The sequence below is a fragment of the Mirounga leonina genome, unplaced genomic scaffold, assembly GCF_011800145.1.
Source record: "Mirounga leonina isolate KUSES-001 unplaced genomic scaffold, KU_Mleo_1.0 Mir_180, whole genome shotgun sequence".
NCBI classification, from domain to species: domain Eukaryota; kingdom Metazoa; phylum Chordata; class Mammalia; order Carnivora; family Phocidae; genus Mirounga; species Mirounga leonina.
Window position 1 is genome coordinate 26,609,253 of NW_023270469.1, and position 20,119 is coordinate 26,629,371.

General features: G+C 58.8%; 1 protein-coding gene across 4 annotated transcripts in view; it reads right to left on the minus strand.

Annotated features, from left to right (window-relative positions):
* Window positions 1-17: 17 nt before the first annotated feature.
* Window positions 18-20,119, minus strand: part of ADGRG1 (adhesion G protein-coupled receptor G1) — a 31,288-nt gene continuing 11,186 nt past the window's right edge. For all 4 annotated transcript variants that reach the window (XM_035025120.1, XM_035025121.1, XM_035025122.1 and 1 more), the window contains 13 exons: window positions 12,011-12,108; window positions 11,030-11,452; window positions 10,246-10,378; window positions 9,500-9,647; window positions 8,804-8,935; window positions 8,356-8,472; window positions 8,096-8,141; window positions 7,741-7,844; window positions 6,370-6,488; window positions 4,315-4,583; window positions 3,185-3,293; window positions 2,521-2,789; window positions 18-1,346 (listed from right to left, as the gene is read on the minus strand). In XM_035025120.1, coding sequence (XP_034881011.1) covers window positions 1,216-1,346; window positions 2,521-2,789; window positions 3,185-3,293; window positions 4,315-4,583; window positions 6,370-6,488; window positions 7,741-7,844; window positions 8,096-8,141; window positions 8,356-8,472; window positions 8,804-8,935; window positions 9,500-9,647; window positions 10,246-10,378; window positions 11,030-11,452; window positions 12,011-12,074 — 2,064 coding nt within the window. In that variant the 5' untranslated portion in view covers window positions 12,075-12,108 and the 3' untranslated portion in view covers window positions 18-1,215. The remainder of the gene's footprint in view (window positions 1,347-2,520; window positions 2,790-3,184; window positions 3,294-4,314; window positions 4,584-6,369; window positions 6,489-7,740; window positions 7,845-8,095; window positions 8,142-8,355; window positions 8,473-8,803; window positions 8,936-9,499; window positions 9,648-10,245; window positions 10,379-11,029; window positions 11,453-12,010; window positions 12,109-20,119) is intronic.

Sequence of the window (20,119 nt, forward strand, 5' to 3'; positions counted from 1 at the left end):
ATAAAAGCACAGAAGAAAGTGCTCCAGATATTTACAGTGGTTTCTTAGGTGAAAACAACAGCTGATTTTTTTTTTCTGTGTGCTCTTCTACAGTTTCCAAATTCTCTACAATGAACATCTACTTCTTTAAATTCAAAAGACAAATGAGATAGTGCTTAAAAAGAAAGTCCTCCCCCATCTTTAAGACTGAGATCCAGATCAAATGTTGTCTCCTACAGGAAGTCTTCCTGGATCCCCAGCAAGGAATGGTGGCTCCCCTTGTAGTTCCAACCCCTTAAGAGCATGTTGGGCTCTAGGCCAGGGTCACGGAGGGAGGCACGCTTCAGTCTTCCCAGTACTAGGGCAGAAACAAATTTGCACTGCTATGCTCCACAGTTCTTGCCACAAGAGGGCTTTGGGAGAGGCTGAGGGTCCCTGGGAGGGGTGGGCTTGGCAGTGGTGAGCAAGGGCGATGCAGCTTATAGAAAGGCCCAGATGGACAGACAGACCTAGCCCAGCCCACCACGTCTATCCTAAGCCTGAGTCAAGGCCAGGCAAAGGCCCGTGCAGTAAATAAAGGTTTACAGCAGACAGCTCTTGGAAACCACAACCCAAAATACAGCCCTGGAATCAGGGCCCTGCCCAGGGCTGAATGGGGGGCTGGAGAGGGAGGGCTGGAGAGGCTGACAGAGGGCCCTGGGCTCAGAGGTAGAGGAGTTGCTGCTATGCTCCGGGAGGGGGCTCTCCTCCTCCAGGGCTCTGGCTCAAAGCTCTGCCCCAACCCCATGTGCCCTGAGTACCACTCTCAGGCTAAAATGACAGGACTGCAGAGTGCCCTGGTGGCGGTCACCGGAGACAGATTGGCTATAGCACAGGGCCCAGGATGCTGCCAGGCCTCACAGGTCCAGGACCTGACCGTGGGGCCCATGGGCTCCCATCCACAGCCATGAGGGCTGGGCCCAGCGGCGGTGAGTTCAGACCGGCCTGCAGCTCCCAGTTAGGACGGCAGGGGTACGGTCCCACTCCCGAGCCTGTTGTGAGTAGCCCGCAGGCCAATTCAGAAGGCCCAGCCTGGGAGTCTGGCAACAGCCCCCTCCTCCCAAGGGGCTTGGGCCTTCTTCTCGAGTCTCTGGCTGACCCTCAAATGTCAGGCCTGGCTTGTGGGGGTGGCAGGTGGGGGTGAGGAGAGGCCGCATCTCTGTTTCCTCATGCAGCTCCTGGCGGGTGGCTGGTGGCCTAGATGCGGCTGGACGAGGTGCTGCCCGAGCTGATGGGGAGCCTGGCACTGTCCGAGCTGTTCTTCAGTGGGGAGGGCCCGCCCCGGGCCTGCAGCCGCATGGACCAGCACCAGAGGAAGATGAAGAAGCCTGGGGGCAGTGAGGGAGCACAGGGTTCAGCAGGCGGGGGGCGGCCCTGACCCTTCCCCTGCTCCCTACACAGGCTACCAGCACCCCTGTGATTTGGGGGGACCCCACCATACACCAGACACTGTACAATGGCCTGAGCCCCATCTCATTTTATTCTGTCAAGGTTCTCAAGGGGTCAGGCCTATTCATTACTATTCTGCTTCACAAACGAGGAAACTGAGGCCCTGGGAGGCAAGGGGCCTTGGCTGAGCCAGGAGTTAAACCCTGGTGTTCAGGCTCCAGAGTACCTGTTTAAGTACCTCTGGGCCAGAACAGAGGGGTGTGTGTGTCTGTGTGTATCTGTCTGTCCTTGGGTGGTGGGGGTGTGCAGAGGGGTGTAGGTAGAAGGACCCTGCTGGCATCAAGCCCCAGCCCTCAGGAGCCAGCCCCTCTGCTCCTCTCCCCTCCTCCCTGCCACCTACCCTTCAGCCTCGCTCCCCCTCCCTGTTCTTCCAAACACGCAGCCTAGTGCTAGCTTCAGGACCTTTGCTCTTACTCCTCCCTCTGCCTGGCACTCTCTCCGTAGGCCAGACCTCCTCAGCCTGCGCCGCACACATGCCCCCCCGGGGCACCTGTTACAATGCAGCTCTGATTCGGCAAGTCTGGGGAGGCCAGAGTCCCCGTGATGCTGATGCCCACGGGCCCGGGAACACACGTGGAGTCCCAAGGCCCTTGATCTCTCCCTGGCTGGACCCTTCTGTTGTCTTCAAATGTCTCCCACAGAGGCCTCCCTGGCCACCCTTCCCAAAGTGTCCCCCAGCCCAGCCCAGCCCAGATGGTTCATCACATCGCCACCGACTGCCCTCCTCTGCGAGATCCCCTCAGATGGCTGCAGGCTTGCTCGTCACGCCTGGTCTTTCCCACAGGAGATGAGCTCCGTGGAAGGAAGGCCCTCACCCAACCAGTCCACAAATGTAGCCCCAAGGCTTAACACAGGGCCTGCACAGAGCAGGTACTCAACAAAGACTTGTCAGCTATGGCCTGGGGGCCCCCATTTTACAGACAGGAAGACCGAAGTCCAGAGAAGGGAAGCCTTCGGTTTAGGTCCATACCTTCCCTACCCCGCGCTCCACGCTTGGGCGCCCTGCCCGGGGCCGGGGGGCGATGGGGGGGTGGGCTCTTCTCCACGCCTTACCTTGGAAGGAGGTGATGATGCTGAAGAAGTAGAGAACGACAAGCTGGAAGGTGCCCGAAGCAAAGGAGAAGAAGATCAAAGCCCAGGGCAGACCGAGGACCAGGCTGAGGCCCAGGAGCGTGAGCACGTGGGGCCACTTCTGGGCATGCGGGCGCAGCCGCAGGATCTGCACCACCATGGTGCCCAGCATGGCCGTGTTGAACAGAAACACCAGGCTGAAGAGGCCCAGGTTGGTGACGTGGCTGACCAGGGAGTCCCGGATCCAGCACCTGGGGGCAGAGATGTGAGGGTTGAGTGCATGCTGGCGGGGCTGGCGTGGTGCTTCCCAGGCTGAGGATGTGCGCCTCGGGGAACCCAAGCTACAGGGAGCCGCCTTCAACACCGCTGACTCACGGGGGCACGTTACTTTCTTTCCAGTTCTCCGCGCCTTCATCCGCTCCCACCTCTATTCCCACTCACACAAAGAAACCCAGGTGCCGCACAAGGTCGCCGGCGAGGGACGGGCAAATCCAGGCCTGTGCCCACCCTCCCTGACCCCCCAGCCTCCGCCAGGCCGACACCTCCAGCAGCCCTGGCTCGGTCGGTGCGGCCTCGGCCCAGGCCGCTCTCTGGCCTCTGCCCCCCGAGGCCCATGTTCCTGAGCCCGCTGTGCTCAGCCACTCACATGGAAGGGTAGATGACACTCCCTGGGGTCCTCTGCACGGCCAAGATGATGGGGCCGTAGGTGTTCACGTCCACTACAGCCACCAGCATTACCAGGAAGATGGGGAAGCCTGCGGGGCCGCAAAGCATGGAGCTCTGTCCCCCGCCCTCTGGCAAGACCCTTCTCCCAGGCTTATATGCAGCTCCGTGTGGGGAGGGTCCTCCATGATCAGACTCGCCCCTGCCCCGCTCCAGTTTGGGTTTCCCATAGAGAGCCCCGTCTCCGCTGCCCTTCCACCATCCCCCTCACCATCCCGGGGGCCCGTGGGAGAAAGGGCCTGCACTTCCCGCCGAGGGGCAGGACGTCACAAGGGGAGATGGGAGGCACAGACTGGGAGGGTGGGGGACAGCTGAGGGGGTGCTTCCAGAGTCTGCACTGGGCCTTAACTTTGTCCACGGGCTGGAGCTTGAGAGCTCTCTCCAGAAGGGGTCACCCACCACCAAACACCTGGGTCCTGACACAGAGCCAACTCTGAAGGAATTTTATGTAAATCGATGGAATGAACCAAGAAAGGGCCAGAGGAGAAACACGGGAGGGGCAGCAAGTTGGGTGAGGGACATGTGGAGCCTGGCAGGCCTGTGCAACATCCAGAAGGACTTGCAGTGTGCCCTCTGGGCCTCCAGGTCTGACTGAGAGGTCTGGGCCATGGGTAAATTGGGTGGTCTTGGCCAAGAACAAATGCCAGAGCTACAGGGAATCTGTTACCTGAAGCTTAGGAGGATCCACAGACAGAGCCACTGCCAGGCTGAATTAGGTGAGTGGAGGACTGGATGACAGCCCACTCCTCCCCCAACTGGGTGCCTTTGAGCAGTGCACAACCTGCACATCCATACGCGGTGGCTCTGTCTGCAAACCCCGCTTTTAAAAAAGTGAGCAATGTAGAGAATATGTGTTTCTTGGGGCAATGCTCACCACTTCATCTTCCTAAAGGGGACCTTAACCCAGCCCAGGTGAAGAACAGCTGAGGATGGGTGGGTGAAGGAAAGAGTGCGGGAACAGAGAGGTAAGCAGAGAAGTGGAACCAGGTGCCTGCATTTTACCAAGTAGAAGAGGCGGGTCTGGGGGCCCACCAGCGCCCTCTCCCAACTTACCCCAGCCCATGATGCTCAGTTTGAGCAGGTAGCCAGGGACATAAGTGCCAAAGACCTCGACCACCAGTCGGTAGAGGTTGTAGCCCTCAAGGCCCATCCAGGAGAGACAGGCGAGCAGAGAGAAGTGCAGGAAGATGGCGCTGGCACGGCAGCCAGCCTCGGAGCCTGTCAGGGCCACCGGCTCACTCAGCAGAAAGCTCACGTCCAGCAGGAAGACCGCTAGCAGCAAGTTCATGTGCACTTTGATGGTGTAATCCCGAGGCTTCCTCCTGCACAGGGGAGGGGTTGGGGTCACCCTGGTGGCCAGCTTGGGAAGGTGGGGGGCAGCACTCCTCCACCAGGCAGCCTTCCCAGGGTATATACACACACACACCCCCTATCCTATCCTATCCCTATGGCTGCAGCCAGGTCGTTCCCCACCTGTCCCTGTGCACCTACTGTGTGCCCAACACCCACAGGCTCGGGCACCGTGGGCACATTTAACAACAGAGTTAGCCACGGACAGAGCAAGCAAGACAAATCCAGCCACTATGATCAACCAGATGCTCCCAGAGTTGGAGGGGAAAGACTTTGGATTTGCTGCTGTTTTGGAGAATCCATGCCACCCGTGTTCTGTGTCCGCCTGTCTGCACAGCCGTGTGTCTGTGAGGCTGATTGTGGCGGGGGGGGGGGGGCTGTCTGTCTTCAGGTTTGCAAGTCTGTGTGCACGTCCCAGCGCCCCTCCCACCCCAGGACTCTACCCGATCCAGGGCACCTTGGGCGTTTCCTCCCTCGCCCCCACGCCCCCACGCCGGGACCTGCGCTCTGCCCGGCACCACCCACCCACCACCTGCGCTCTGCCCGGCACCACCCACCCACCACCTGTGCCCTGCCCGGCACCACCCACCCACCACCTGTGCTGGAGGGCGGGACGGGATAGCCACGCCCACCCACCCGTGCCTCGAGCTACCACCTTGGGCTGCTCCCTCCCCCCGCCTGCAGTTCACTCGTCTCTGTTGGCCACAGACAAAACGCTCAGTCCCTAAGGTTCCTGGCCCTGTCCTTGGACACTTTTGTGATTAACGGGTAGGCGCCGGGGGGCTCGGCCCCCACCCCCCGGCCTCCCCGGAGCCTGCCCCTAATCACCACTCCAGCCCCAGCACGCACACAGCTGCGGGCTCACACAACACAATCAATGACGCGCCCGCAAGCCCACGCCCCCCACCCGTGCGGACAGCGATCACACCCCGCGCGCTCGCACCCACACCCCCCGCGCAAACGGGCCCAGGCCCTGACTGCAGGTGGACCTCAACTTAAGCCACGCCCAGCACGGACCATCCAGACCCGTCCACACGGCCGGGGTGAGGATGGGTGCAGGCGCTCCTCACTCCACCCAAGCCTTTCCGTGGGGCTCGTTCTTCCTCGGGCACCCAAACAACAGAAGTGGAGTGACAGAAGCTTCCATGGGGGGGATGGGGGAGGCTCTGTCAAACTCGAATGCCCGCGGAGGCCAGGCCTTAAATCAGACACCAGACAATAGGGCGCTGGAAGGATCTCTCCACCCTGGCCCACTGCTTGGCTTCCGAAACCCAGGCCTTGTGGACCTGGAGCCAGCCTGCCTGGGTGTAAGCCTGCCTCAGCCACTTCCTCGCTGTGTGACCTCAGGCAAGTCCCTTACCCTCTCTGAACGCTCTTTCATAGGGCCCTTGTGAGGCCTGAACGAATTTCATGCATGTGAAGCACTTAGAACTGTGGGTAGCGCATGGGAAGCTCCAGGAACAGTGGTGACACATCTGATTCTTCAAAGGCAGAAATCTAGATTTTTATGTCACTTCTCCCCATGTACAGTGTTGATAATAAAGTTTGTAAGTGTCATGTCATCCAAACACCACAGAGCTGAGGAGGAGATGCAGCCCCGCCTCCCAGGGCTCCTTCCTACAACCCCACACGCATTTTGGGGTGCGTCAAGCCAATCTCCAGGGTGGGTCTCCACGGTCGTGGGGTCCCGGCTTAGAGGCCCGAAGGAAGGTTCTCCCTACCCCCGCCTTTCCTTTCCCCGGCCCGGCCAGGCCCTACCTGTGGCAGAGGTAGGCGGCGATGGTGAGGACGCAGGCCAGAGCCGAGATGACGCAGCCCACGTAGGATACGACGGTCAGGTAGTGCTTGTGCACGGCGTCTACCTCCACGGATGGGGCCTGGGTCCACGAGACAGGCGGGGCCTGGCCTCAGTGTCCCCAGCTTGACACGGAGGGTTTGTCCCAGGTGAAGGGACAACCTGAGCTCCCCGGGAGCGGGGGGCTCGGGCATCTACGAACCACCACCACCCCGAACCTAGCAGAGGGTGGTCCCGTGAGTGCATTCTTCGGAAGGAGAGACGCTCTACAGTTGTCACCGCAACCTCAAATGGGTCCCCACCCACTACCGGCAAGAAGCCTCCACTAGAGGGCGCCTGGGTGGCTCAGCCCGTTAAGCGGTTTAAGCGTCTGCCTTCCGCCCAGGTCATAATCACGGGGTCCTGGGATCAAGTCCCATATCGGGCTCCCTGCTCAGCGGGGAGTCTGCTTCTCTCTCTCCCTCTGCCACTCCCCCTGCTTGTGCTCTCTTGCTCATTCTCTCACTCTCTCTCCCAAATAAATAAATAAAATCTTAAAAGAAAGAAAGAAAAGAAAAGAAACAGGGACACCTGTTTCTGTTTCAGTCGGTTAAGTGTCTGCCTTTGGCTCAGGTCATGATCCCAGGGTCCTGGGATCAAGTCCCGCATTGGGCTCCTTGCTCAGTGGGAAGCCTGCTTCTCCCTCTCCCGCTCCCCACCGCTCGTTCTCTCTCTCTCACTCTCTCTCAAACAAATAAATAAAATCTTAAAAAAAAAACAAAAAAAAAAACCCTCCACCAGAGAATCCCTTTTCCGGCCTGGCACTCATTTTTTTCTATAATGTTCAATACTGGAGTGAGCACCCCACACCCAGGGAGGGCTGGGAGACCACTCCGATCCCTCAGAAGTTGGGTCCCAAGATTCTGGGAGAATGAACCTAGGACACAAAGCTTCTGTGATCTTGAGGACACTGAAGTCCTTTGTGAGGCCCTCCACAATGGGCCTCAGTATCTCCTCGAGGGCTCTTTGGAAACATACGTGTGCCCCTCGCCCAGCCTGTGTAATCAGAATTCTAGGTTAGGGCCAGGAATCTGCATTTTTGTCATGCACCCAAATTTGGGAATAAAGAGCAAAGGTTTTAGTGACCAGCTCTTTTACTTACTAGCTGTGTGACCTTAGGTAAATTGCTTAAGCTCTCTGAGCCTCGGTTTCCTTATCTATAAAATAGGACAGCAGCAGGAGACGCCTTGGGGGTTGGTGTGAGGAACGAATGACATATATGTGAAAGGTGGCTGGCACGCAGCAAGAACCCAACCCAGGGTAGAGCTGCGCGGGGCAGGAAGAGGACCACTCACCATGAGCACTGCAAAGTAGGTCAGGTGGTTGCAGAGGCAGGACGTCTGCGTCTCTCTCCCGATGGTCTCACACCCAGCATCGCTCCAGCTCCCTGGGCTGCTCACTGAGGAAGGGTTCCATGGGGCTCTGATCAAGCCCAGTCCCTCAGGCCCCCACTGGACCCCCCGAAATGCATAATTGTGTCACTCTTCTGAGCCTTTACTTCCCCTGGCAAATATCTAGTCTGCCATCATTCCTTCTTCAAAGCCCATTTTCTCCAGGAAGCCCTCCCTGATTAACCCCATCTCCCCGACTCTCCAGGACCCCCTTTCTCCTCCAGATACCCACCCAGCTCAGAGACCCCTCCACACTCACATGTTGGGTCTTCAACCCAGAATACGCACTGGAGAGTCACGTTTTTCTGTAGGGACAAGAAAGGAGAGTGGACCCCATCACAGCCCAGTCCTTTCTGGGCCAGGTGGAGGAAGTCAGTGTCAGGCCACCACCCCATGTGGACCTGACTGGCTGAGGTCCTCAGCCAGCTGGTCATTTTGTTAAAGACAAGTGACTCAGGAGGCAGGGCAGAAAAGACAAACAGGGACCCTTGTCTCCTTGGCTGGTTTGTCTGCACTCACCGGCTGTGGCTGGTGCTGGAAGGTGAGCACCACGGGCTCTGAGAGGTTGGCTACTTTGGTGTTCTGCACGATGATACCCAAGACCTTCTCACCCAGGACTTGACTGGAATTCTTGTCCTAGATACATGGGATGGGGGAGGAGAGGAAGTGGGGAGGGCTCAAGGCTGAGAAGGCCCAGATGTCCCCTAGTTTCCCTAGACTCCTGTCTCTCCCCCACACATTGCTCTGAGATGCTCAGTCTCCCTCTGGCAACAGTTCTTGAACATGTAGTCATTTACACTGTAGTGAAAACAACATAATTTAGCATTCTCCGGGGGGGATTCGCATGTCACAGTCCAGTTTCTGCCCTTACAAGGAAAGGCTCTAACTTCTGGACGAGGGGGCTTGGCTCTATGCCCGCCTTCCACCTCCCCATCAGACAGAAACTGCTTTCCCCGGTGCCCCCCACCTGGAACAGGGCTTGGCTGCTGAAGTCCACCAGAAGGAGTCTCTTTTCAGCCTCCCCTCTCCGGCCTTTGGTCTTCTGGAAGAGCGTGCGGGGCAGCTGCACCGAGTACTCCTGGACCTCACTCTGCTCCTCCTGCAGACCAGAACCCCGTGGGGCTCAGCCAGGGGTGGGCTCCCAGGTCTCTACACGCCCCCGCCCCCAACACCTTCCTGGATGCTGCCACCTCGAAGCCCGCCTCCTCCAGGAAACCCTCCTTTCCTTGGCTCCAGCCCTGGCTGGGGAGCCTGGTGGGTAGAGCCCAGGGCCCTGGGGGGCAAACAGGCCTGGGAGACTGCTGTGCCACCTGGGCTCCCCAGGGGGTAGCATGAGGGCAGCGTGGGTGGCTCCCGGCCGCTGGGCCCACGCAAGGGGCAGTCTCAAGGCTGACATGCACGTACGGGCGCTTTGGGTCTTCTGGTCCCACAGGGATACTATAGGAGCCCCTGATGTCGGTCCCCCCTCCCCTGCCCCATCCCCACCACTGTGCCAGGAAGGGTCCTCTGCCACAGGGCAGCCGCTAACAGGGGACTCTTTAGGCCCGAGACCTTCCTTGTCAGCACACATCTGGCTCCCAGAGGCCCCGGGGAGGGGAGTGTTCACGCCTCCACATCTGTTTCCTGCCCCGGCCAGCCTGGCCCCCGGCCCCTGACCCCTGACCTCACGCCTGGAGTGGATGTGCAGGTCCTGGAGGCTAGCTGTGGGCTGCAGCTTCCACACCGTGGCGTTGACCAGATCCTCCTCAAAGGACAGCGTGTCCCCTGGGAACTTCACAGAGGTCAGCTTCGACTCCAGGCTCTGCAGCCTCCTGGCAGGGGGAGAAGGGGCGGGGAGGTTGATCCAGGCGGACAGGGACATGGAGCTAGACGGGGACTCTCAGCAGAGACACAGGAAAGAGGCAGGCAGAGACAGGGGCGGGAGGGTCAGGGGGCAGCAGGGAGGGGGCACGAGAGAAAACAGCCCTAGGACTGGTGCTGCTGTGGGGGAGAGAATGGCCTGTGGGCGAGTGGGGGGCGGGCTGAGAGGAAGCTGGAACATCAGAGCAAACAGGAAAGGGGGGCGGTAATCCTGAGCACCAGGTTCCGGGCCCAGCTCTGCCTGGACTGACCCGCTCTGTGGCCATGGAGCAGCCCTATCCAAACCTGGGCCTCAGTCTGCCAAGCTCTCAAATGGGCTGGTCAGTTCTCCTTTCTTGATGGGGAAGAGGGCTTGGGTGGCTGGCTGGGGATGGTGATACTTGTTTTTACAAAGGTCAGGGGCTCGGCCTGCGGGGCTGGATTTCGATTCTTCTCAAGGAGGAGGTGGAAAGATGAGGGCAACGTTGCAGCCCCAGGAGAGGCCTCCATCCTGTCTCCCACTCCAGGTCACTGCCCTGCCCACATCCAGGTCTCTGGGGCCACACTTACTGGCTGGCAAGGGTGGACGAGGGCCTCCTTGAGTTCTTTCCGGGGTGCCTCAGAAGCTGGTTGAGCTGCTCAAGGTCCCTTTTCAGCTCACACATGTCCACCGAGGCATTGTGGGAGGCCTTCTGGGGAGGATCTGGAGGAGGGGACAGACAGAGGCCCTGAGGCTACACTGGGAGCCAGGCCCGGGCCACACCCCTCCTACTCCCATTTAACCCTCTGGTGACTGTGAAGGCCTCTCGCCCCAGTTTTATAGAAGTTGAAACTGAGCCTTCAAAACGTGGGGTGGATCCCCCAAGGTCACCCAGAAGTCGGCCACATGCGGGCTCTGCCACACGGGACCCCCAGCAACTCCAGCCCCAGCAGGGCCGGCCAGGACACACCTGCCCCGGTGCCCTTCTGCCCACGCACCTGGAGCTGGGAGGGCCCACCCCAGGAGGGCTGGGGGCGTGGGGGGCTTGTGTGGCCTCTGGCTCCTCACACCCACTCCCGCCTTTCCACGCTCGCTGCTCCCACCCTGCGCAGGCCTCATCTTCCCTCACCTGGACCTTCCCTGCAACCTCTGGATGGGACTTCGCCCCTCTGCCTTCACGCCTACCTTCCCACAGACCTTCCTGAAGCACATCTTGGATCACACCCTTCCCCTCCTCAGACACCTTCAATGGCTCCCCACTGCCTGGGAACAAAGCCTAAGCTCCATGACCATGACCGGTCATTCAGACCCAGTCCACTGCCCAGCCTCCAGGCCTTTGTCCAAGTTGTTCCTTCTGCCCGGAAGTCGCCTTACTGTGGAAGGAGAAGGTGAAGCCGGCAGCACTGGGCAGACTGGTGTTCTGGGGGCTCCACCAGGAGCTGACAGAGGTGGCGAGCAGCGGGGGGCCCTGAGCCAGGCTCTCCTTGTGGTGCCGGAAGCACAGGAGTCCAGAGGCTTGGTTACTCAGCAAGAAGTCGTTCTTGCCGTAGCGAAGATGCAGTATCCCCACATGGCGGTTCCAGTACAAGCAGAAGTGGTAGAAGCCCCTGGGGTCAGGGAAGGGCTGGGAAGCCGGGAGCACTGCCAGGAAGGGAGCATGAATTGTGAGGGCTCCCTCCGAGTTCTTGATGGAGATGTGCAGCTCTGACGTCTGCTTGTAATGGAGGCTGCTCTTCTGTGTCTGGTTCCTCTGGCCACAGAAACGGAAGTCTTCACGGGCCCCCCCTGGGGAGGTACCTGGGGAGGTAAAGACTACAGATGGGACTCTGGGGCAGGGAGCAGCCAGGGGCAGGAGAGGGGTTTAGGCCTTGGGCCCAGAATACTGGATCCCAGTGCCTGGGATCTACATACGTTCCAAGGGCCTATACCTCAAAGGTCTATAAAAATGTGAATGTGCCCTCCTCACAAATTACTAGCTTCAAATTATGAAAAGAACTAAAAATTAATAATAATTTCAAAGGCAAAAAAACATTTTAATAGCAACAAAGTACTTCATGAGGCCATGCCTGCCCTAGACGGTTGTGCAGGCTGTGCACTGCACAAGGATGCTCTGGCTGCAGAGCTGAGTGGGGCCAAAACCCAGTCCATGTTTCCCACCCCAAGCTGTGCACTGTGGGGCTGCATCTGCATAAAGAAGGGATGCCTTTTTCTGCAAGATACCATCCACTTGCTAAACTGTGTCTAAAGCCCCGTGCCTGCCCAAAGGGGTTAGTGGATATGCTGGCAGCTGTCCTAGACGTGGGGGCATTGTAATGTATGTCACAACAGTCCCAGGGCATCCCCAAGATAGCCTACCTTGAACCAGGAAGAGCAGACCTAGCAGGAACAGCGCCTTCTGCCGCAGCACTTGGGCGGCCATCTTCCTCCCCAAGGTCACCCTGAGAAGTCAGCACCTGAAAGAGGCCAGGAGTGTTAGCTGGGGCCAGATCTGCGAGGTGGTTGGGCCAGCCCTGCAGAGGGGGAGGCCGGTGTAGCTTGGGTGTGGGATGTGAGGTAAGGAAGCAAGTGTGGAAACAGCCCGTGGGTCTCCCCAGAGCTGCCAGAAGCTGAGCATCAAGGGGCAGTGGCTGTCCAGAGCCTGGCTGAGTTCAAGTCCTGGCTCCTCCTCTCACTTGCTGCATGACCCTGTGCAAGTCACAGAAAATGGGGCAAATAATAGTACTTTCTTCTAGACCCAGCAGTGATGGGGTCATCTTGGCTAGAATCTGGTGGGGAAGGCTCCACAGCACCATCTGGAACCACCCCCACCACCCTGCCCCTCCAGGCCTGGAGGAGATGCAGGAAAAAGGGGGCTCTTCCGGTTCTCCTCCAGGAACCTCACCATCATCATCCCCAAGACCCAGCTCAGAGGACACCTCCTTCGGGAAGCCTTCCCCAACTCCTTCTACAGTCAGTCCTGGCCTCCTTTGGCTTCCCACCACTGGCCAGGGCCTCCCCTGTCCCCCACACAATGCAGGATGGTGCAGTCCCTCCTCAGCTAGCGAGGCAGCTCCTGGCCCATCTCTGCCGACAGAGCTGAGTGCACGGGGGGTTGCTGGACAAAGGCTGGGCAGTTGGAGGGGGTGAGTGAAATGAAGGCTCAACGGCCCCGCAGCGCCCCCTGCAGGGAACGGTGGAGAAGGGTGCTTCCTGTCATGACCAGCAGGGGGAGTCAGTTCCCAGGGCGCCCCCCGCCCCCACCCCAGCTGGACAAAGGCTGACCGGGAGACACTGACAGTATGGCGGAAGTGGGGGGAGCACCCCCACTTACCCCCCCAGCCCCACCCTGGTGTAGCGCGCGCACTTCTGCCCCTCCATGGCCTCCATTAGCTGAACACCAGTCTGCCCGCCTGTGTTCTCCCACCGCAACCCTGTACTTCTATTCATTGTCACTTCAGCTCTGTGAAGTGGGTCCTACCATTGGCCCCTTTCCCAGACAAGGAATCGGAAGCCCAAGGGGTTAAATGACCTGCCCAGGATTATTCCAGAGGCCAGGGCTTTCCCTGCCTGGACTGTGGTGCCTGGCAGGACTGTGGTGCCTGGCAGGAAATTGCATGCCTGGCACTGGGAGAGAGAAGCCAGGTGGCCTCCCCACGGCCAGCTGGCCCCGCGACTGAGCGCAACGTGGACACACACACGGGCTCCTTCAGTTCATGGGGAACTGCATGTGGCTGTGGCGACACATGCCATCATCTGCCACAAGCCAGACAAGAGGAAGCCTGGAGACCTGGGTGCGCACGAGACGTCTCAGTTTAGGGGAAGCCAAGGGGCTCCCAGGAAGAGGTGGCTTTTGGACAGAATATTGGAGGGTAGCATTAAAGGGATGGGGGGCCCAGGCAGGAGCTCACTGTCTTCGTCCTTGAACTAACCTGACCCCGTGAAGCTAGAGCCAGTCTCCTATGTCCCACCACGCATAATGGAACCCCAATTTCAAGGGCCTTGTCAGTCCAGTTATTAGTCAACTGGCCTCATCATCTTGCCTCTGTGGCATCACAGGACCCCTTAGAAGAAGCCTATGAAAGTTTTTTAGGGAACGGTCACTGTCAACCAGGTTGTGATTTTTAAGGTTTCCCTCTGTGTTCTCCTCTCTGAGCATTTTGGCCCCTTTTGTAACTGCATGCTGCTGCCTCAGACCAACGGGAGGAAACCCAGCATCTGGAGACAGAGCTATGTCCCTCCTGGACCCCCTTGTTTTCTCCCCCTCCTGCCAGTCCCTGCTGCTAGCCACCTCTGATCCCCAAGACAAATGTCACCTCCCCCAGGCAGCCCCCCTCTCTGCAACCACTGCTCTATACTTGTGAACTCATAGCTGACCGATTACTTATAGATTTGGTCCAGATTCTCCATTTTATAGTATTTGCATTCAAGGCCCAGAGAGGGCCAATGGCTTCCTGACATCACACAGCAAGCAAAAATGGAGCTGGCCAAAAATCCATGTACCTCTATGGCCTACTGACCTTCAAAGTGAGCTACCCCTGTTGGTAGACAAGGGCCCTGGACAGGGCAGAGTCATCCACTTTGCATCAACCCTCCTGGATTGAGCTTTGAGAGCAAAAAGGCTGAGACAAAGAAGTGACCTTCCAGTCACTGGAGGGGCACAAGCGAGGTTGCGCAAAGTACACAGAGGGAATTCAAATGCAGACGAGGAACAAACTGCATGACTCTGACCCTTCCAGGCTCATCTCCACTCTACCCTGGCCACTCCAAGGTGGACCACGTTGTCCCCATGGGCATTCTTGGGATGTGAGTGGGAGGGTCTGCCTGGCTTCCTTTAACTCACTCTTAAGCAGTGGAGTGGACTCTGGAGCCAGACTGCCTGCATTCAACTCCAACGTCTCCTGCTCGCTAGCTGTGTGTCCTTGGGCTGGTTCCTCACCCTCTCTGGTCCTCACTTTCCACATCTGTACATGAATTGATACTTATAAAGGACTGAGAACACGGCCACGCATGTGGTCGGCACCATAGGTGTTAACTACATATCTCTGTGTACTTTCTGACCGGCTTATGCCTGCCCTAAGTCAACCCTTGGGCCTGTCACAGAGCCCTACTCCCTCCCTCCCACCTTCCATGCCCCCTGCCTTGTGGCCCTGGCCAGCTCAGCCTCTAGAGCACCTTGACGGGAAATTCTTAGAGCATGAAACTTTCCTTCCGGGAGCTCAATGGGAAGACTGGAACCCCACCCAGAAAACCTCCGTCCTTGCAGCCCTGACCTCTGGACCCTCTGAGGGGTAGGAGAGCGGGACCAGGGACAAAGAGAAGATTCCAGCCCCTACCAGGAAGGGGGAGGGCACTGCCTGGCTTGTCTGCTTGGCACCTTCCCAGCCCCATTTCACACTTCAGAGAACCCTGCCCACTCCCGTCGCACCCTCTTCCTTCCCTCCATCCCCTGCCTGGGGGGGGGGGGGGTGGCGGGTTGGGGGGGGCTATGGTCTGCCCCCTGTACACACACCCGCTGCCCTATGCAGCCGACTCTGATGCGGTCAGCATCCATGACGGGGGCCACACTGTCCCAGCACCTCCAACAGGGCTGCAGAATGCCCTGGTCACCACCCCGGGAGTCCCCCACTTGACTCAGCCAAGGAGGGAGGGGTCCTGTGCTCTGGAGGCTGAACCCCAGGCCCAGGAGCCAGGGGCCCACACGTGGACCTCGACACAGACTACACGGGCAGAACCTAGTCCCTGGTCCCTGGAGCTGCGGACCAGCAGAGCGGGACAGACCTCAGGCGTCAAAGACTCCTAAAGCCAAGCATCGGTGCGCAGGCGAGGCCTTCATCAGACCTCACACAGCACCGGCCAGAGCCAGGGCGCCGCCGAGAGGGGTACTCCAGCAGCACCTCAATGATCACAGCAGGAGCGTCACTCCGTGAGGCTGGTCCTACTGGTTTGCCATTTTACAGACGAGCAAACTGAGGCTAGGGAAGGGTTATCTGATCCAAGATCACCCCAGGTGGAGCCAAGACACAGACGTGCGTCTCACCCTAGAGAACTCCTTGCAGAGCTGGTACTGGCCGAGGTCCTAGAGATGCATGCTCCCCCCGCTTTGGGAGACCCCCCAGAGCAAAGGAGATATGAATGAGCAGGCAGCCAAACCACCAGCAAGTGCAGACAGCTCCAGCCTGGGAGAGAGGGTCTGGGGGCCAAGTCCCCCAGGAGGGATCCCCTCCCACCTCCCCTTTTGGAACAGCTGCCCTTGACCTCCCGCCTCCCGTAAACACACACAGGGAACAGAACCGTCTGGCCCAGCTTGACACAATGGGGGCCACCATCACAGGGTCCCCGGGGACACAGGCAGAGCAGAGGGTGACCAGGACTTGTCTTAGCCCACACTCCCCCACCCACCCCCAGGACTGGCTGGGCCCAGGAGAAGGAGCTCTGGCTCCCGCTCAGACCCAGCCCTGCCCATCCTCACGATGGGGGAGGGGGCACTGGGCAGGGGAACTACGGCTCACTTTCTCCCCCCCCCCCCCCCACACTGGGGGGCTTGAGTCACTTCCTCTGCCATCCGTGTGGAGCCACGAGTCACCGCTGGCCCAGTCCAGGCTCCTGGAAAACCCATTTCCTCAGAGGACAGAGGTGGAAGTTGAGTGGACAGGACCTGGTCGGCTTGGGGTTAACCCTTCATAGGCCCAGAGCCGCCACCCTCCCCGCAACCGCTTTTCTTCTCCTTCCCATTACACACACTGTGGACATACCATCCCCACCTCCACACGGGCCCTTTGCCTGGAATGCCTTCCCTATCCTTAAGACAACCCAACCCATCTGTTGAGACTCAGTTAAGACACACCCTCCCCATGAAGTTTGCGGGGGAGGGGAGGGAGGGTAGCCTCGGCCCACCCTCCACTCTCTATGCACCCCCTCCCCGGTGACATGAGAAGTTCATATCAGAGGTGCGCAAACTTGCCAGTGGGTCAGAACCACCCCAGGGAGCTCATGAAAATGCAGACTCACACACCCCGCACGCTGAGGATCAGAGGCAGCAGGTCTGGGACGGGGCTCGGAGTCTGGCTTTAACAAGCGTCCCATTGATTGACGTTCCGAGGGCTTGGAACCACTGGGTTCCAAGCCTGGGATAACAGTAGCCGTGTTTTCCAGAGAAAGTCAGAGACGAGGGGGGCCCAGGCCCAGATCATTCAGCTGCTGAATGACACGGCCTGGACTGGGGGTGCCTCTTGTCCACCCACTGGCAAGGACACATTGCCCCTCGATGGTTCACCTGGTGCTCAGCAGGGTGCCAGGAACCTGAAAGGGGCTTCCCAAAGGACAGAAGGGAGGAGGAGGGCTGGGGTGAAAAACCCCTGGAGTGGGTTTTCGGGTGTGAGCCTGATCTTGCCTTCCTTGGGGGTGGGACAGAAGGAAGAGGACCCAGGGCGCCTGGGTGGCTCAGTTGGTTAAGCGACTGCCTTCGGCTCAGGTCATGATCCTGGAGTCCCGGGATCGAGTCCCGCACCGGGCTCCCTGCTCGGCAGGGAGTCTGCTTCTCCCTCTGACCCTCCCCCCTCTCATGTGCTCTCTCTCTCTCTCTCTCAAATAAATAAATAAAATCTTTAAAAAAAAAAAAAAAAAAGAAGGAAGAGGACCCAGCCCGACTGTCCTGCCCCAGCCTGGATCCTTAGCTGCTCTCCAGGAGGGGGCAACAGGGAGCTGCGGGCTACCCCCTTGAGCCTGGGGCAGAGGGCTTAGGAAAGAAGGATGTGACCCAAGACAGAGACAAGGAGGCAGGTGGGTGAGCATAAAGCCTTGAGAATATAAGCACGCATGCGAGTGTGGGTGTATGCACACGCGCGTGTACGGGTCTGCAGGGGAGCACGGAGAAAGCAGAAGAAGGCTGGGAGTGGGGGCTGGTTAGCTCTGCGGAGGAGGAATAGAGGGCTGCTCAGACCTCAAAGGGCAGCCAGGAAAGGCAGTTAGAACAGAAGAGAGTGCAGCACTCTCAGGTGCTTCCTCCCTGGGGGTGGGGTGGGGGGCCGAGAAGACCCTCTGCTGGAGCTTTCCGAATTATTTGAGAAAAGTAAATCTTACTTAGAAACACCAGCTATCCAACAAAGCAAAGGAGGGACCCTATCACACCTGGGAGGGCCCCAGGGCCACGCCCCCTCCTAGGCCAGCCCCATCCCCACCCCAGACCCTCGCTTCCCTCTGCTCCCATTCTCCAACGGGGTGGCTGAGCTCAGGCTAGATGACCACCTCGGCTCGAGGTTCCCCCTGGCAGGGCGTTCCGGGCTGGCTAGGGGAAGCAGTGACTTCAGTTTGCAGGAATTCTTCTACAATAAAGGAGAATAAAAATTAAGCTAACCGCCTGCCCCCAGAGGCTGGAGGATGCCAAGGTCATGCCCACTCACTGCCTGGGGTGAGGCTCACATTCTTGCACCAGACCTGCTGGAGGGCCGTCCCTGCCCGCGTGGCCCCACCTCCCCACAGCTTCTGGTCTGGCCGAGTCCATGGGCAACGACTCCCTCCGTGTACCCAGACGGGCCCTGGCCCGGTGGGGAGACCGAAGAAGGGGAGATGCAGAGAGTTCTCTGCTAGGATGGGAGGAAAAGGTCTGTCCGTGTGAAAGGACCCTGAGTCCTCCCCAAGAGCCTTATCCAGAGCCACCCACCCTGAAGCCTGCTGTATCTGGCCCCAGACCATTCACTTAAGAGACTTCAGAGAGGCCAAAGTACAGTCACGCAAGCAGACGTGAGCCCGGGCTTGGGTGTTCCTGCGTCCAAGCCTTTCCACACACGGGTCCTCCTCCCTGGGATGCCAGCCTTAAGATGTGTCCGATGCCCTGGGCCTATCCCTTCTCTGGGACTGTCTCCTCATCTTTACCAAGTGGCAACTTGCCAGAGCACTTTCTAAGAAGCACTAGTTCCCAAGTTAGAGAAATACTGCCGGCCCTGCTCAGTCTTGTGTATTAGCATGTCAAAGGCTCTGATCAGTCCTGCAGAAAGAAAATCCACAGAGCTTGGTTGGGCTTCGTTTCCCAGACCACTGTGATGGTATATGTCCTTTTTAGCATGGGCACCTGTTATCAACATGAGAAACAAGCTCTCAAAAATCTTAAGGCCGCACAGTAAGAAACCTGTCAGCACCCTCCCTCCCAGCCTCCAGCCCCTCCCTGCCCCTCAGAGGCCATCAGCTACCATGAGATGGGCTTCGGGAGCCATTTCGACTGTGATGTTCCCCCGGTCAACTCATCACCATCTTTGACACTTCCAGGCAAGAGGTCCCCGGGGGGAGCCTGAGGTATATGCGGCCCCATCCGACCTCCCTTCGGCCCGCGGGAGCAGCTCTTGGGGAAAGGGGCACTGCCAGCCCTGTCCCTAGCCTGGCCCTTCCATTAAAGTCAGCCAGAGCCAGCTGGGCCCTCAGCCTCTCCTCAAGCAGCTGGGACACTTAGAAGGCTGGAATTGAGAGGGAGGGAGGGAGGGAGGGAGGGAGGGAGGAAGGGAGGGAGGGAGGGATGGGCAGAGAAAGAGAAAGAAAGAGGCAATATGAGCATGCCAGAGCTTTTAGAAGCCGAGAATCAAAGCCTCTTAGAATTCAAGAATGGATTATAGGGACTTGGAACTTAAAAAGGGATCAGGGGGCGCCTGGGTGGCTCAGATGGTTAAGCGTCTGCCTTCAGCTCAGGTCATGATCCCAGGGTCCTGGGATCGAGTCCCGCATTGGGCTCCCTGCTCCTTGGGAGCCTGCTTCTCTCTCTCTCTCTCTCTCTCTCATGAATAAATAAATAAAATCTTAAAAAAAAGAAATTAATTAATTAATTTTTTAAAAAAGGGGGATCAGGAAGGGTCCCCAATCTGGCCCAGGCTGGGGTCGGGCTCAGGCGCCAGGGTTTTTCGGGAGCAGTTCAGGGAACCTGGTGCCAGCTCTATGCTCCTGGCACAGTGTGGGGCCTGCCCCCCCCCCCGCCCCAGTCTCCCCGCAGCCATCTTCCCAAGGAGCTGCTGAGGCTGGGCTCCGGGACCCTAGGACACACACCAGTCAGCACCTGCCCAGAGAATGCGGATGCCCAGAGCAGGGATGGCAGGAGTTAGATGTGCTCAGTCCAGAACTAATTCTGCAGCCAAGTGGCCCTGGGAACTTTTGGCCAGCCTGTCCCCTCTCTGAGCCTCAGTTTCCTTCTGTGGTAAGTGGATGACTATGATCCCTGTCCCCATCCGACTTCTCTCTGGGCCAGGGCCTCTGGATGCTTCCAGGGAAGGGCAGGGCTTACACCCCAGGTGGCAGCGAGGAACAAAGAAGGTGCTGGGCCATCTCCTCCTCCTGGCCGGACTGTCTTCCCTCTCAAACCACAGGCAGACCTCAGCTGGCTGGATTAAGTGTCCCTTCCCCATCTGTGTTCCCACACTGCCCAAGGCCAGGCCTACAAGGTCAGCCCAGTTAGCACCCTGCTCTGGGGGCTGCAGATCAGCTACTCTGGACCTGGCCAAGTGCCTG